Source organism: Typopeltis vanoorti, chromosome 3, assembly GCF_054136105.1.
Source record: "Typopeltis vanoorti isolate ZY-2024b chromosome 3, IOZ_Tvanoo_1.0, whole genome shotgun sequence".
NCBI lineage: Eukaryota > Metazoa > Arthropoda > Arachnida > Uropygi > Thelyphonidae > Typopeltis > Typopeltis vanoorti.
In genome coordinates, this window is record NC_143551.1 from 86,109,579 (window position 1) to 86,122,757 (window position 13,179).

At 36.4% G+C, this 13,179-nt stretch overlaps 1 protein-coding gene across 2 annotated transcripts in view; it reads right to left on the reverse strand.

The window, feature by feature from the left end:
* LOC150108348 (uncharacterized) overlaps positions 1–13,179 on the reverse strand; it is a 509,704-nt gene that overhangs the window by 281,192 nt on the left and 215,333 nt on the right. For both annotated transcript variants that reach the window (XR_016548130.1, XM_090390709.1), the window contains exon 2: positions 3,685–3,837. Coding sequence is in view for 1 of the 2 variants with exons in the window: in XM_090390709.1 (XP_090246835.1) it covers positions 3,685–3,837 (153 nt within the window). In the remaining variant the exon portion in view is untranslated. The remainder of the gene's footprint in view (positions 1–3,684; positions 3,838–13,179) is intronic.

Here is a 13,179-nt window from a genome sequence, read left to right on the forward strand (position 1 = left end):
ATGGTTTAAAGTTAAATCTGGTGTGAGACAAGAATGTACATTATCCCCTCTGTTATTCATTATCTATATGGATCACATTATGAAGGAAAGTGGTATTAAACATGATATCAAAATTGGAGATGTTAATGTCAGCTCTTTGCTTTATGCAGATGATGTTATACTTCTAAATAAATCCGCTACAAGTCTCCAAGATTCTCTGACTAAATTGAATAGTTGTTGTAATAGATATGGTATGAAGGTCAGCAATAAAAAGACAAAGACAATGAAAATTGGCAGAATCATTGAAAATGTCAACTGTGTTGTGAATGGAGAACCTGTGGAACAAGTAAAACATTTCAGCTATTTAGGCACGATTTTTACTGAAGATGGTAAATTAAATATAGAAATAGACAACAGAATCAGCAAAGCTGGTATGGTGGGAAGTCAATTGAATAAATTCATATGGAATAAGAGAGAAATTAGTCGGAACACTAAATTAGCTGTATACAAGACAGTGTTTCAAACCAGTTTTAACTTATGGATCTGAGAGCTGGGTCAGAAGTAAAACACTTGACCAAAGACTAGAGACCGCAGATATGAGAGTCCTGAGAAAGATTATAGGCGTGAACAGATGGCATCAATGGCAATATCATATTAAAAATGGGGATATTAGGAAAGAACTTGATATTGTCAGCATTCAGGGATGTGTTAGCAGAGCTAATCTCAGGTGGTACCTAAACCGAATGGGCGAGGAAAGATTAGCAAAACAAATGTTCTCTGCCAGGTTGGCAGCAAAACGACCCAGAGGAAGACCAAGATATAGGTGGATTGATATGGTACAAAGTGCTTTAGATGATAGAAATATAAGATCTAATAATGTTGGAGTCTTGACAAGTAACAGACTGATTTGGAGGAAAATTGTAGATAGGAAGTTAGTAATGATATAATTTTTTCATGTAGTACTATCATATCCTGTACACCCCTTGTGGGTACATGGCAGGAATTTGATGATGATGATGATGATGGTAAAAAATTTAGCAAAAATTTAACTCCCAAACAAAGTCTTCTTCACAAAAAAATTTCAGGGCATGCAATAGCAATAAATGAATTACGTGTGTTTATTCTGCCTCTATTCTTCACTATCTTTTCATCATATCATCTAGCAGAGTTCTCATTCAGCCAAGTGCAACAAGCTTCGGCTTGTCCAACGCTTTATTTGAAATAATTTATAAACTTCAACTAAATCTCCTCTCTGGTTAGATAAATTCAATAACTAATGGTTAATTAACCAATTTTCATAACTTTTATGATATGAATAAAAAATATCTAAATACAGAATTGCAATTTTTTTTTTGGAATTATAAGTCTCTCCATGTTAATCACAGTATGTCTTGATGTTGAAAGTTTATTTTTCCCTAGGTTAGACTATAATAAATTTAGTTTAATCCTTTATCACAGTGAGAGCAAACAAAGTTTGTGCCTGAAAATATCTTCAGGACTGAAGGAAATATCTTCAGGACTGAATATAGTGTTGTACTATCTTACCTGGGTAAGTAGTCCAACACCAGGCAACTTGTAGCAAAGGTGGAGCAAGCTACCAGCACTCCTATCCCAGTATCTCCCATAATGCAAAACACATCTCCTTGTGGATATGTATACTGTTATGCATTAAGGGATTGGCCACTACCCAGACTAGTTTCAACCTTTATTGAGGTCTCTTCAGTGGGAGCCAGGCCCAGAGTTGGAGATACCAGGCAGAAGCAGTAGCAAGGTCATCTTAACCTATAGGAGTTGCCAAAAGGTTTGCCACCTTTTTTTATTAAATTACTCTGGATTTAGAGAAAGATGTTGAAAGTTTATTTTTCACCAGGTTAGACTATAATAAATTTAGTTTAATTCTTTATCCCAGTGAGAGCAAACAAAGTTTGCGCCTGAAAATATCTTCAGGACTGAATATAGTGTTGTACTATCTTACCTGGGTAAGTAGTAGTCGCAAACCTTTTGGCAACTCCTATAGATAAAGATGACCTTGCTACTGCTTCTGCCTAGTATCTCCAACTCTGGGTCTGGCTCCCACTGAAGAGACCTCAATAAAGGTCAAAACTAGTCTGGGTAGTGGCCAATCCCTTAATGCATAACAGTATACATATCCACAAGGAGATGTGTTTTGCATTATGGGAGATACTGGGATAGGAGTGTTGGTAGCTTGCTCCACCTATGCTACGAGTTGCCTGATGTTGGACTACTTACCCAGGTAAGATAGTACAACACTATATTCAGTCCCGAAGATATTTTCAGGTGCAAACTTTGTTTGCTCTTACTGGGATAAAGGATTAAACTAAATTTATTACAGAATGTCTTCATCGTCATCATCATCAATTTCCTGATATGTACCCCCCGCCCCCCGCAAGGGGTGTTCAGGTCACAATGACAGTACTACATGATTAAATTTACTTTAATCTTCTATCAACAATTTTCCTCCAAATCAATCTATTACTCGTGAGCACTCCAATATATTGTCATATATAACATTCCATGCTTCTAAGGCACTTCTGAGTGAATCAATCCACCTAGACCTTGGTCTTCCTCTGGTCTCTTTCCTGTCATTTTGGTATCAAGCACCTGTTTTGCTAACCTTTCTTCACCCATTCTATATAAGTGCCCATGCCACCTTAGATTAGCTCTACTGACACATTCTTGAATGCTAACAATGTCAAGTTCCTTTCTAATATCTTCATTTTTAATATGATTCTGCCATTGATGCAATTAGTTCACTCCCCTAATTTTTCTTAGAACCCTCATATCTATGGTTTCTAGTCTGTGGTCAAGTGCTTTATTTCTAACCCCAACTCTCAGATCCATAACTAAAGACTGGTTTGAACACTGTTTTCTATACTGCTAGTTTGGTGTTTTGGCTAATTTCTCTCCTATTCCATATAATGTTATTCAGCTGGCTACCACAGTTTTGCTTATTCTGTTGTCTATTTCCAAATTTAACCTGCATATCTTCACTAAAAACTGAGCCTAAATAGCTGAAATATTTTATTTGTTCTATATACGATCTCCATTCAGAATGCAGCTGAAATTTTCTTTGCTCCTGCCTATTTTCATAGTTTTGGTCTTTTTATTGCTGATTCTCATGCCAATTTTGTTACAGTTGTTATTTGATTTAGTTAGTGAATCCCGGAGACTTGCACTAGATGTGTTTAGGAGTACATCATCATCCGCATAAAGCAAAGAGCTAAGTATGACATCTCCAATTCTAATTACAGGTCTAATGCCATTTTCTTTCATAATGTGATCCTTATAGATGATAAATAAGAGTGGAGATAATATGCATCTTTGTCTTACTCCAGATTTTACATGAAATCATTCGCCTGTATTTCCTTCAATTCTAACTGTTTGTCTATATTCAGAAATTCAATTCCAGCTTACATTAGTTGTGACTTGTTTATATGTATTTAGGATTACCAAACACATGCCATAAAAAGTGGTATATGTATATTTTAATGTAGACATGCATTGCATTCAAAATATATTTAAAATAATCATATTTACCAACCACAAATGCATATGTGATTGGGAGAGAGAGAAAATAAGAAGAAAATGTAATATATATATATATATATATATATATATTATTATTTTTTTTGTTTTTTTTTTATTCAGTACAATATTAGTGAGTGACAGAAGAAAGTTATATACCTTAATGGTTTCTCTTAAGAGAAATATTTCTTTACTCATATGCTCCTTCTCTGCATAAAGGGCTTCAAAATGTTGCTGGACTTCAACATCTGGATTTCTCATATGAGTCAACCTAAGTTCTTCTTCAAGCTGTCGCATTAAAGCTGATTGTTTCTGGAAAAATGTATAATAACATTTTTTAGATTTTATTTAATTAATAATAGCTGATGACCAAAGCATAACTATTCTACTATACAATAAATGCCTTGCTCCTAACTAGTTAAAAAGCCAGTAAAAAGCTTTTAGCTGATTAGATCCAAATTGAGACTAATTTCCTATTATAAGCTAATGTAAATACAGAGCATTAATTTTTTACTTTGTACCAATCCTAATGCTATTAACTTATCATTATTTGTCTTTCCTCAAGAGACTTACCAGGTAATTCTACATAGGTTAGTAATAGTATGAACTGATTACTTATCCAAATTTTTTGAAATCTGTGTATTTGTGAAGTTTCACATTCCTTGCAAGAAATTGGCAAATCTTAAATCTCCTCTTTATTTTTACACTACCACCACGTGTTCAAGGTTGGTTTTATATCTGTAATGAGGAAGCCAATGGATCCTGAGGAAAACTAAGCATATAGCCACGGTCCATGTCTAACTCAATGCTGGAAGGGGGGGGGGGAAGAAAGAAAGATACAAACAATAGGCGAATCGTATACCAGGCAAACATGGGTCCTAATGGACTGGTTATGTGTAACATATAGCCTCTTCCAGCCAAACCCACCCTACCTTCCTGCAGTATGGTCTGTTTTCTTAAACAGGGCTCTGGTGACCCTGAGAAGCATTGCCACCATCAATGTATATCTTCCCTAGTTAGAGTAAATACCAACTAGGATTCTAAGTAGTAGGTGACTTTCATTGCTATCTTGCTTATTGTAGGTCTTAAGTGGCTTTTGTTTGTTTGGCTCTAAGAGTAAGGTTCACCTGCCCTGCCTTTTTTATATGTAGTGTGGGGTGACAGTCCTATGGGTATGCCAAACACACTGTGAATCCCTTGGAGGGGTTATGTATAATAATGTTTTCAACAATAACAGTAAATGAATTACATGTGTTTGTTCAGACTCTCTTCTTCACTTCTCCTCTTCTTCTAGAGGAGTTCTGATTCAGCCAAGCGTAGCAAACTCCTGCTGTTTGTCCAGCATTTATTTGAATTAATTTATAAAAATTCAATTAAATCTCCTCTCTTGTTATATAAATTCAATAACTAATGGTTAATTAACCAATTTTCATAACTTTCATGATATAATTTCTCAATAATGAACTCCTTGGAATATACCTTTGATTCTTTTGCCATCTATTAAAAATCTGTGAGTATCATAAATTTCTTTTCCTACAGCTTCTTCTAATTAAACTCAGAATCTGCTGTGCTTTACTAGTTGTCTTACAGTATAATTACTGTAACCTAACTGAACAGGTACTATACTACAGTACTCCTCAAAGCATTTTGTTATGAGAGTAATGTACTGCAACAAGTTATGTCCTACTAACAGAAGTCTCCAAACTATAGTTCTGTAATCAATCTGAATGAATCAAAATTTCTGTGATAGAAGAAATTTTGATTCATCAGACCATAATCCTCTGCCATTAATCGGCAGTGCAAAATTTCTATTCCTAATAGTTTACCTTGTTAGTGTATAAGATAAGGAATTTTTGGACAGGCATACAGGTGTGAATATCTTCTTGAAGGAAGTGATATCTTATACAACTATAACTTCTACCACAACTAGAAAATCTGCAGTGACAATTCATGCATAAATGTGTCCCCCCCCACCCAAAAAAAAGTTTTTGGTATTTTTGGATGATTATTTTTTGGTATTATTTTAATTTATTATTTTTTTAATTTTATTTTAATTTTTGGTATTATATTGTATTATTGGTATCAGGTATTAATTAAAAGTTTTTAGTATTATTTTAATTGTTTGTCATAATAAATAATTATATGTCTATATCAAATTAAACGGCTTGTTTTAGCAAACAGAATGATATATGAATTGCTTATACTTGATGTTTTAAATGACTTTTCATTATTATTATTAAGTAGTCCTGCCCCCTCTCCCCTTATCCACAGGTTTCAGTTTCCACGGTTTCAGTTATCCATCGTCAACCCTGGTCTGAAAATATTAAATGAAAAATTCCAGAGATAAACAATTCATAAGATTTTAAACTGTGCGCTGTTCTGTGTAGCATGATGAAATCTCGTGCCGTCCCGCTCAGGGCATGAATCATCTATTTGTCTAGCATATCCATGCTGTACTGTATACGCTACCCGCCTGTTAGTCACTTGGCAGCCTCTTCAGATTGACTGTTGAAGTATCACAGTGCTTTTGTTCAAGTAACCCTTATTTTATTTAATGGTCCAAAGCATAAGAGTAGCGATGCTTGCAATTTGGATATGCCAAAGAGAAGCTATAAAGTAGTTCCTTTAAGTGAAAAGGTGAAAGTTCTAAACTTCATAAGGAAAGAAAAAAAAAATTTCTTATGCTGAGGTTGCTAAGATTTCATTCGCATAACTTTTATTACAGTATATTGTTATAATTGTTCTATTTTATTATTATCATTGTTGTTAATCTCTTATTGTGCCTAATTTATAAATGAAACATTATTATAGGGTTCGGTACTATCTGCGGTTTTAGGCATCCAGCACCCCCCCCTCCCCCCATGGATGCCTAAAGCGCATCTTGTATCATACCCCCTGTAGATAAGGGAGGTGGACGACTACTGTATTAAAGTAAACCCATAAAACAGATGCTCTAAGGGAATATGTGTACTGACATATTTAATAGATTCTTATACAACTTACACATGTTGAAAAGGTACAGAATTTTATTCAAAAAACTGATATATTTCATCCAATGTAACAAAGGCATTGTCAAGGAGAAGAAAGACTAGAAATTATATTCAAAACATATGATAGGAATGAATCATGTAGCATGTGCTTACTAACTTATATCTCAGTCACAGCTGAGTTGACAGGATTATGTGATTAAGAATTCAAAGGAACAATTGTAAAAATTTCTGCAGATTAAATAATCTAAAAAAAAATTATGAACAGTTAATAATTATTACTTCCAAAACTTTAACACTGGCATACAATCTAAGCAGTTAAGATTCATATGATTTTGTAGTGTTTCACATGTTCAAGCAAAAAACTATCAAATTTGGGAGTGCGATATCCAAGAAAAGGAAAGTCACTAGTGGAGTGCCTCAGGGGTCTATTTTAGGGTCATTACTATTTAACTTGTATATTAATGATATTGGCAAAGATTTGGATGGAGATATTCAATTGCTTGCAGATGATGCAAAGTTGGGACGAACCATAAAGAATAGTGAAGATGTTGTGGCCTTGCAAGAAGACTTGAATAAATTGAGTGATTGGGCAAGCAAATGGGGATGTGAGTTCAATATTGCAAAATGTAAGGTTTTAAAATTTGGAAAACAAAGATGGGATGCAGAATTTATGTTTGGTGAGAATATATTGTTGGAGGTAGAGGAAATAAGAGATCTGAAGGTGATAGTGGATAAGGATCTAAAATTTAGGGGACACATAATCAAAATTGTGAAGACAACACAAAGGCTTCTGGGTATGATGTGGAGGACACTGACTTGTAGAAGTAGGGAGATTCTTGTTCCATTGTATAAGGCTTTGATTAGGTCACACATGGACTATTGTGCCCAGTGGTCACCTGGTTTTCAGAAGGATGAAGAGATGTTGGAAAGGGTCCAAAGGCGATGGACTAAGGTAGTTTCTGACCTCTGGAATGTTGAGTATGAGGAAAGATTCAGAAGATGTAATTTGCAGAGTCTGGTTGAGAGGAGGAAGAAGGGAGCTATGATAGAGACCTACAAGTTGGTAAGGGGTTGTTATAAGATCAATGGTGGAGAAGTTCTACAGAGAATAGTGGGAGATCAGGGGAGAACCAGAGGTCATCCCTGGAAACTGTATAAAGAGGGTGTGAGTAGGGGAGTGAGAGGCAGGTTTTTTTCATGCAGAGTTGTGAATGATTGGAATGCCTTGCCTGAGAGTGTGGTGTCTGCAAGGAGTTTGAGTGTGTTTAAGAAATGGTATGATGAGATGTGTGTGATAAAAGGACCTCCCAGATGAGTCTTTGACTCCATGAGGTCTTGGGGTAATAATAATAATAATAAAATTTGAACCTGCTGTAATGAAGAATTTTTCTCTGATTACAAAGAACTAGAGTGTCAATAGCATGAAAACCAAGGCCAGACTTGTCGGACTCCAAAAATGCAATACAGTCTTAATATTCTTGGATCAAGATCTTGGTAAGGTGGTAAGTATCCATTGACATGGTAAGAAAGAAAATTTCTGAGCTGGTTTGAAAGAAGTATATAAATTGAATTTGTAAAGAATCCATGCTTTTTGTTTCAGACATTCTTTTAAGGTAAAGTATTGAAATTCTTTCCACATCAGATCATAGTCTGGTTGATGGATGATAATTATCAATTATTTTCTGAATGGTACTTTCCTTGTAACCATTAGACAACAGATTGCTTTTAATTTTATTTAATTCATTTAACAAAATGGAATCAAAAGAGCAGATTGCATGAGCCCTATGAATAAGACTTCTGATAATATATATCTTCTGCAATGAATGATGGTTTGAGGATGAGTAAATATATCTGCCAGTAAAGGTTGGTTTTTTGATAAAAAAAAATTCATTATTTTTTTCTGCATGTGTAAGTGATATGTCTGTATAAAAAAATAAACCAAAAAAGATTATAAACCTATTGCACATTTAATCCTGTGAGCGAGTTAAAATTTAGATAATCCAGTTTTCCTGTTTCAGAGATCAAACATGGAACATTTTCAAACCACTTCTGCCTTCCAATAAGGCAGGATGGTTGTATCGAGCAATGAAAATCATCTATTAACTGTAATTATTTACAACAAGTAACCAAATCATATAATTCAAAAACTTTATGAGTTAAAACTGAGCATTCCACTACCAAAGCAGTCCAAAATATCAGTAAAGTGAAAAGCCATAATACTGTGAAAAAATGCACTACAATTGATTGATTCCAAAAGTTCAGAACTGAAAACATTGCTTTTATTAAAGATCAACCTTGCTCTGTACAGTCCTTCTCAATCAATATAATGATAACAAATAGCCATTGAAGCTGATCCAGCAAGTACTCACAGATTATTAGGAATACTTGGTATTCCAAGAGGAAACTACATATTGAGATGAAAAGCCAAATGGCTATTTTTCTGGCAACCTTAATTAAAATTAAGGGGATAAAGATCCCCTGTTGTTTTATAGCCGGTAAGCGAAACTCTAAGATCGAGAACTATGATCTATGAGTTTCATGCCGAAGAACTATCGGCGAATCCAAGCATAATTGACCACTTGGTAGTACAACACCAAGGCAACTCGAAGCAAAGATGGAGCGAGCTCCCTCACTATCCTTGATATTTTCTCATAATGTAAAAACACAGCTCCTAGGAGATGTAATACTGTCATTACATTATGAGGGAGAGGTCACTACCCAGACCAGTTTCAACCTTTTTGAGGTCTCATCAGTGAGTAGGTAGACCTGGATGATATCAAAGTTTAAGTGAAAAGAACTTAATTTTTTCAAAAATTCTTTCAAAAATCAAGAATTAATTTTTGAAACTACATATTATATCTTCAACAGCTTAATTGTTTCTAGTTGAACAGAAGCTGTTAAGCTATTTCTATGAAACAAGAACATCTGAATTGTACCAACGTCTGTGCAGAAGTGATTGCCAGTTCTCAAGATGAACATTTCATGAAACTAATTGTTATCTACAATGAAAAGTGGGTCTCCTTCAGCAATCTGAACACATAAATCTACAGATTTGCAGTCTCAATAACAGACATGCTGGAGAAAGGTGATATTTTATACATTTGATGAAATTTCGAGAGCACAGCTGCTAGAGTTGGCCTCTGTTCTGAACTATAATTGAATATCGATTGGTGTTTTCAAACAGTAGACAATGCCAGACCCCCCACACACACACCAATAATAACCATTAATAAATGGTGGTAGGGTACTGCTTATGATATGTGACGCCCTATGTCCTCTAACAGTGGAGGCTTTGGAAGGAAGTGAGACAAATGATTTTGAGAGCATGTGGCATGAGGTTGAGGTAGGCAAGACAGGATATTTAGTGGGGTGTTGCTACAGACCCAGGAGCACAGAGGATGGGGACCAGGAGATGTTTAGACAGTTAAGTTTGGCAAGTGCAAGAAGAATGATTGTTATGGGAGATTTTAACTACAGTATTATCAATTGGAGAGAGGAAGATGCATGTAGCAATAGGGGAATGGAATTTCTAGAATTCTTGAGGGACAAATGTCTTAGGCAACATGTAACAGAGGGAACAAGAGTTTTGGATTTGGTTATAGCATCAGAAGAGTTAATAACTGAGTTGACATCTCTCCCACCAGTTGGAGAGAGAGTGACCATATGGTTTTGAATTGGAAAATGAATAGACATGCAGGAATGTGGAATTATAAAGCAGGTGATTATAATAGTCGTAGATGTCAACTTCGGGAAGGTTCATGGAGGGAGGAATTGGAAGGCCGGGATATCATTAGTGCATGGGAAATTGTGAAAGAATATTTGTTAGCAGCAATGGTAAGTTGTATACCACGAATGAAGAAGAGGACACAATTTTGAGTAAAGTGAATGACAAACAATATTAAACAGGAATTGCATGCGAAAAAGAGGCTATAGAAGAGATATAAGGAGACAGATGAAGAGAAGATGCATGAAGAATATAAGACATAGGCCAGAAGAGTGACTAGTGTGGTAAGGAAAGCGAAACTGGAATATGAGAGGAGATTGGCCCTAAGATCCAAAGAAAATCCTAGGGAATTTTTTAGCTATGTGGTCAGTAGGAGGAAAAATGACTGTGGAAGAATGATATTGTGGGATAAAAATGGGAATAGAGTGACTGACTGACTGATGCAGAGGACATAGTGGAATTGTTCAATGAACACTATATTGGACTATTTCATCCTAGAGGAGTCAGTTTTAATGTGATAGAGCAGGTTCGAGGTATAGAGGTACAGGAGGAGAATGTGTTTCAGATACTGAGTACTCTGGATGTCAGTAAAGCTTTGGGACTGGATGGTATTTCACCACGAGTTTTGAGAGAATGTGCTAGGGAACTGACAGTGCCTTTAACCTGGCTTTTCAATGAAAGTCTGGCTGTGGGAAAGGTGCCCATGGAATGGAAGGAAGGTAAGATAGTGCCATTGCATAAGTGGTAACAGACTGGAAGTGTCTAATTATAGGCCAGTTTGTGTGTCATCAGTAGTTGTTAAGATCTTGGAGAAAGTAGTGAGGGACCTTATACAGCATTGGGCAGATGAGGGTAATGTTATCTGTGAGAGTCAACATGGATTTGTGAAAGGGCGCTCTTGTTTTAGCAATATGCTAGCCTTTTATAATAAAGTTACAAGAACATTAGATGAGGGAAAGGCATATACTGCAATTTTCTTACACTTAGCGAAGGCATTTGACAGGGTGCCACATGATAAGCTGATATTTAAGTTGCAGCACATGGGGATGGATGTCATATTGGTCAACTGGATTCAGGATTGGCTGTCTGATAGGTATCAGAGAGTTGTATATGGTGGAGCAGTTTCAAGGAGGCATAGGATTACAAGTGGGGTCCCACAGGGCTCAGTACTAGGACCTATATTGTTTAACCTTTATATCAATGACATTGCCAGTGGATTGGAAGGGGATATTCAGTTGTTTGTGGATGTTGTGAAGCTGGGAAGGTTAGTAATAGTGCAGATGTGGTAGCCCTGCAAGAGGATTTGAATAAGCTAGATAGATGGGCAAATGAATGTGGGAATCAGTTTAATGCAGCAAAATGTAAGGTCTTGAGTTTTGGGAAACATCGATGGGACACTGCATACTCTATTAGAGAAGTTATACTGGAGGAAGTAGGGAAGACAAGAGATCTGGGGTTAATGATTGATAGAAACCTGAAATTTAGGGGACATATTGCAAAGGTGGTGAAGGTAACACAGAGGATTGCTGCAATTATGAGAAGGAGGACACTGACCTGCAGAGATAAAAGGGTTATCATTCCGTTGTATAAGCCTCTGATCAGACCACACTTAGACTATTGTTCTCAGATTTGGTCCCCAGGATTTGAAGGGGATAAATTAACTGTGGAAAGGGTACAAAGATGGATGACAAAGATGGTTTCAGGACTGTACAATTTTGGTTATGAGGATCGGCTGAGGGAATGTGGACTGCAGAGTTTGGTGGATAGAAGGAGGAGAGGTGATATGATTGAGACTTTTAAACTGTTGAGCGGTGGTTACAGGGTTGACACTGGGGAGTTCTTTTGCTTGGTTGAACAGTGGGAAGGAGTGATGACAAGAGGCCATCCCTGGAAGTTACGAAAGGAAACTGTGAGCAAGAGGGCGAGGAGTGGTTTCTTTGCATGGAGGGTGGTTGAACCATTGGAATGCATTGCCAGATGGAGTGGTGAGAGTGAGAACAGTCAATGAGTTTAAGGAATGGTATGATAGACTTTTTGTTTCTTGGGGGGGGGGGGCTCACCTCGATGAGTCTTGACAGACTTTATGTTCTTAGGAAGAACCTCCCACGATGAGTCTTTTGACTCCATGGAGGCCTGGATAATAATAATAATAATAATAAATAGATAAAAAAATCAAAGAACTGGAGATATGGCTTCTCCCTCAATTTATTATGGATCTGATAATATTGAGGATGATGAGAAGGAAATATTATCATTATTACCAGACTTCCAGGGAATGAGGGAGTCATCAAGGGAGGCCCATATCACTTACACAGCTATCGCACTTATTCTTGAATTCATTCACATTACTTGCACTTAACAATCTCCAAAGCAATCCATTCCGATCACACACCACTTTATAAGAAAAAATCTATCTCTTGCCCCTTTCTGCACTGCATTAATTCTTAACTTTAATGACTGTTCTTTTCATCGTCTCCCCATCCTACATAAAATTAAAAACTCCATCTACTGGTATATTATCTGACCTTTCAGAAGTTTTTTAGGTCTCTATGTTAACCACTCTTTCTACTGCTAGTGTCTAAAGTCCAGATATCACCTTTAACACTTTTGCACTCTCCCTGCCTCCACACACTGTATTTGCATCATCTCAGAAACCAAAAGACATAGCCAGCCTGGTTGGCCAAGAGGTTAACATATCCTCTTTCTGGCCAAAAAGGTTGCGGGTTTGAATCCCGTCATGGGGATGGATGTTTATGATTGTCTGTGAAAATCTAGTGGTGGTGGGGCAACTACCATCAGCTACACCAGTGGCGTGTAGATGATGGTAGTTGCGGTTGGTGGAGACTGACTTGTAGAGTAGGTGCCCTTCCTCAATGAGTCTTTGGACTCCCTGGAGGTGTCATGTAATAATAATAATAATAATATCTGCAAACAATAGTC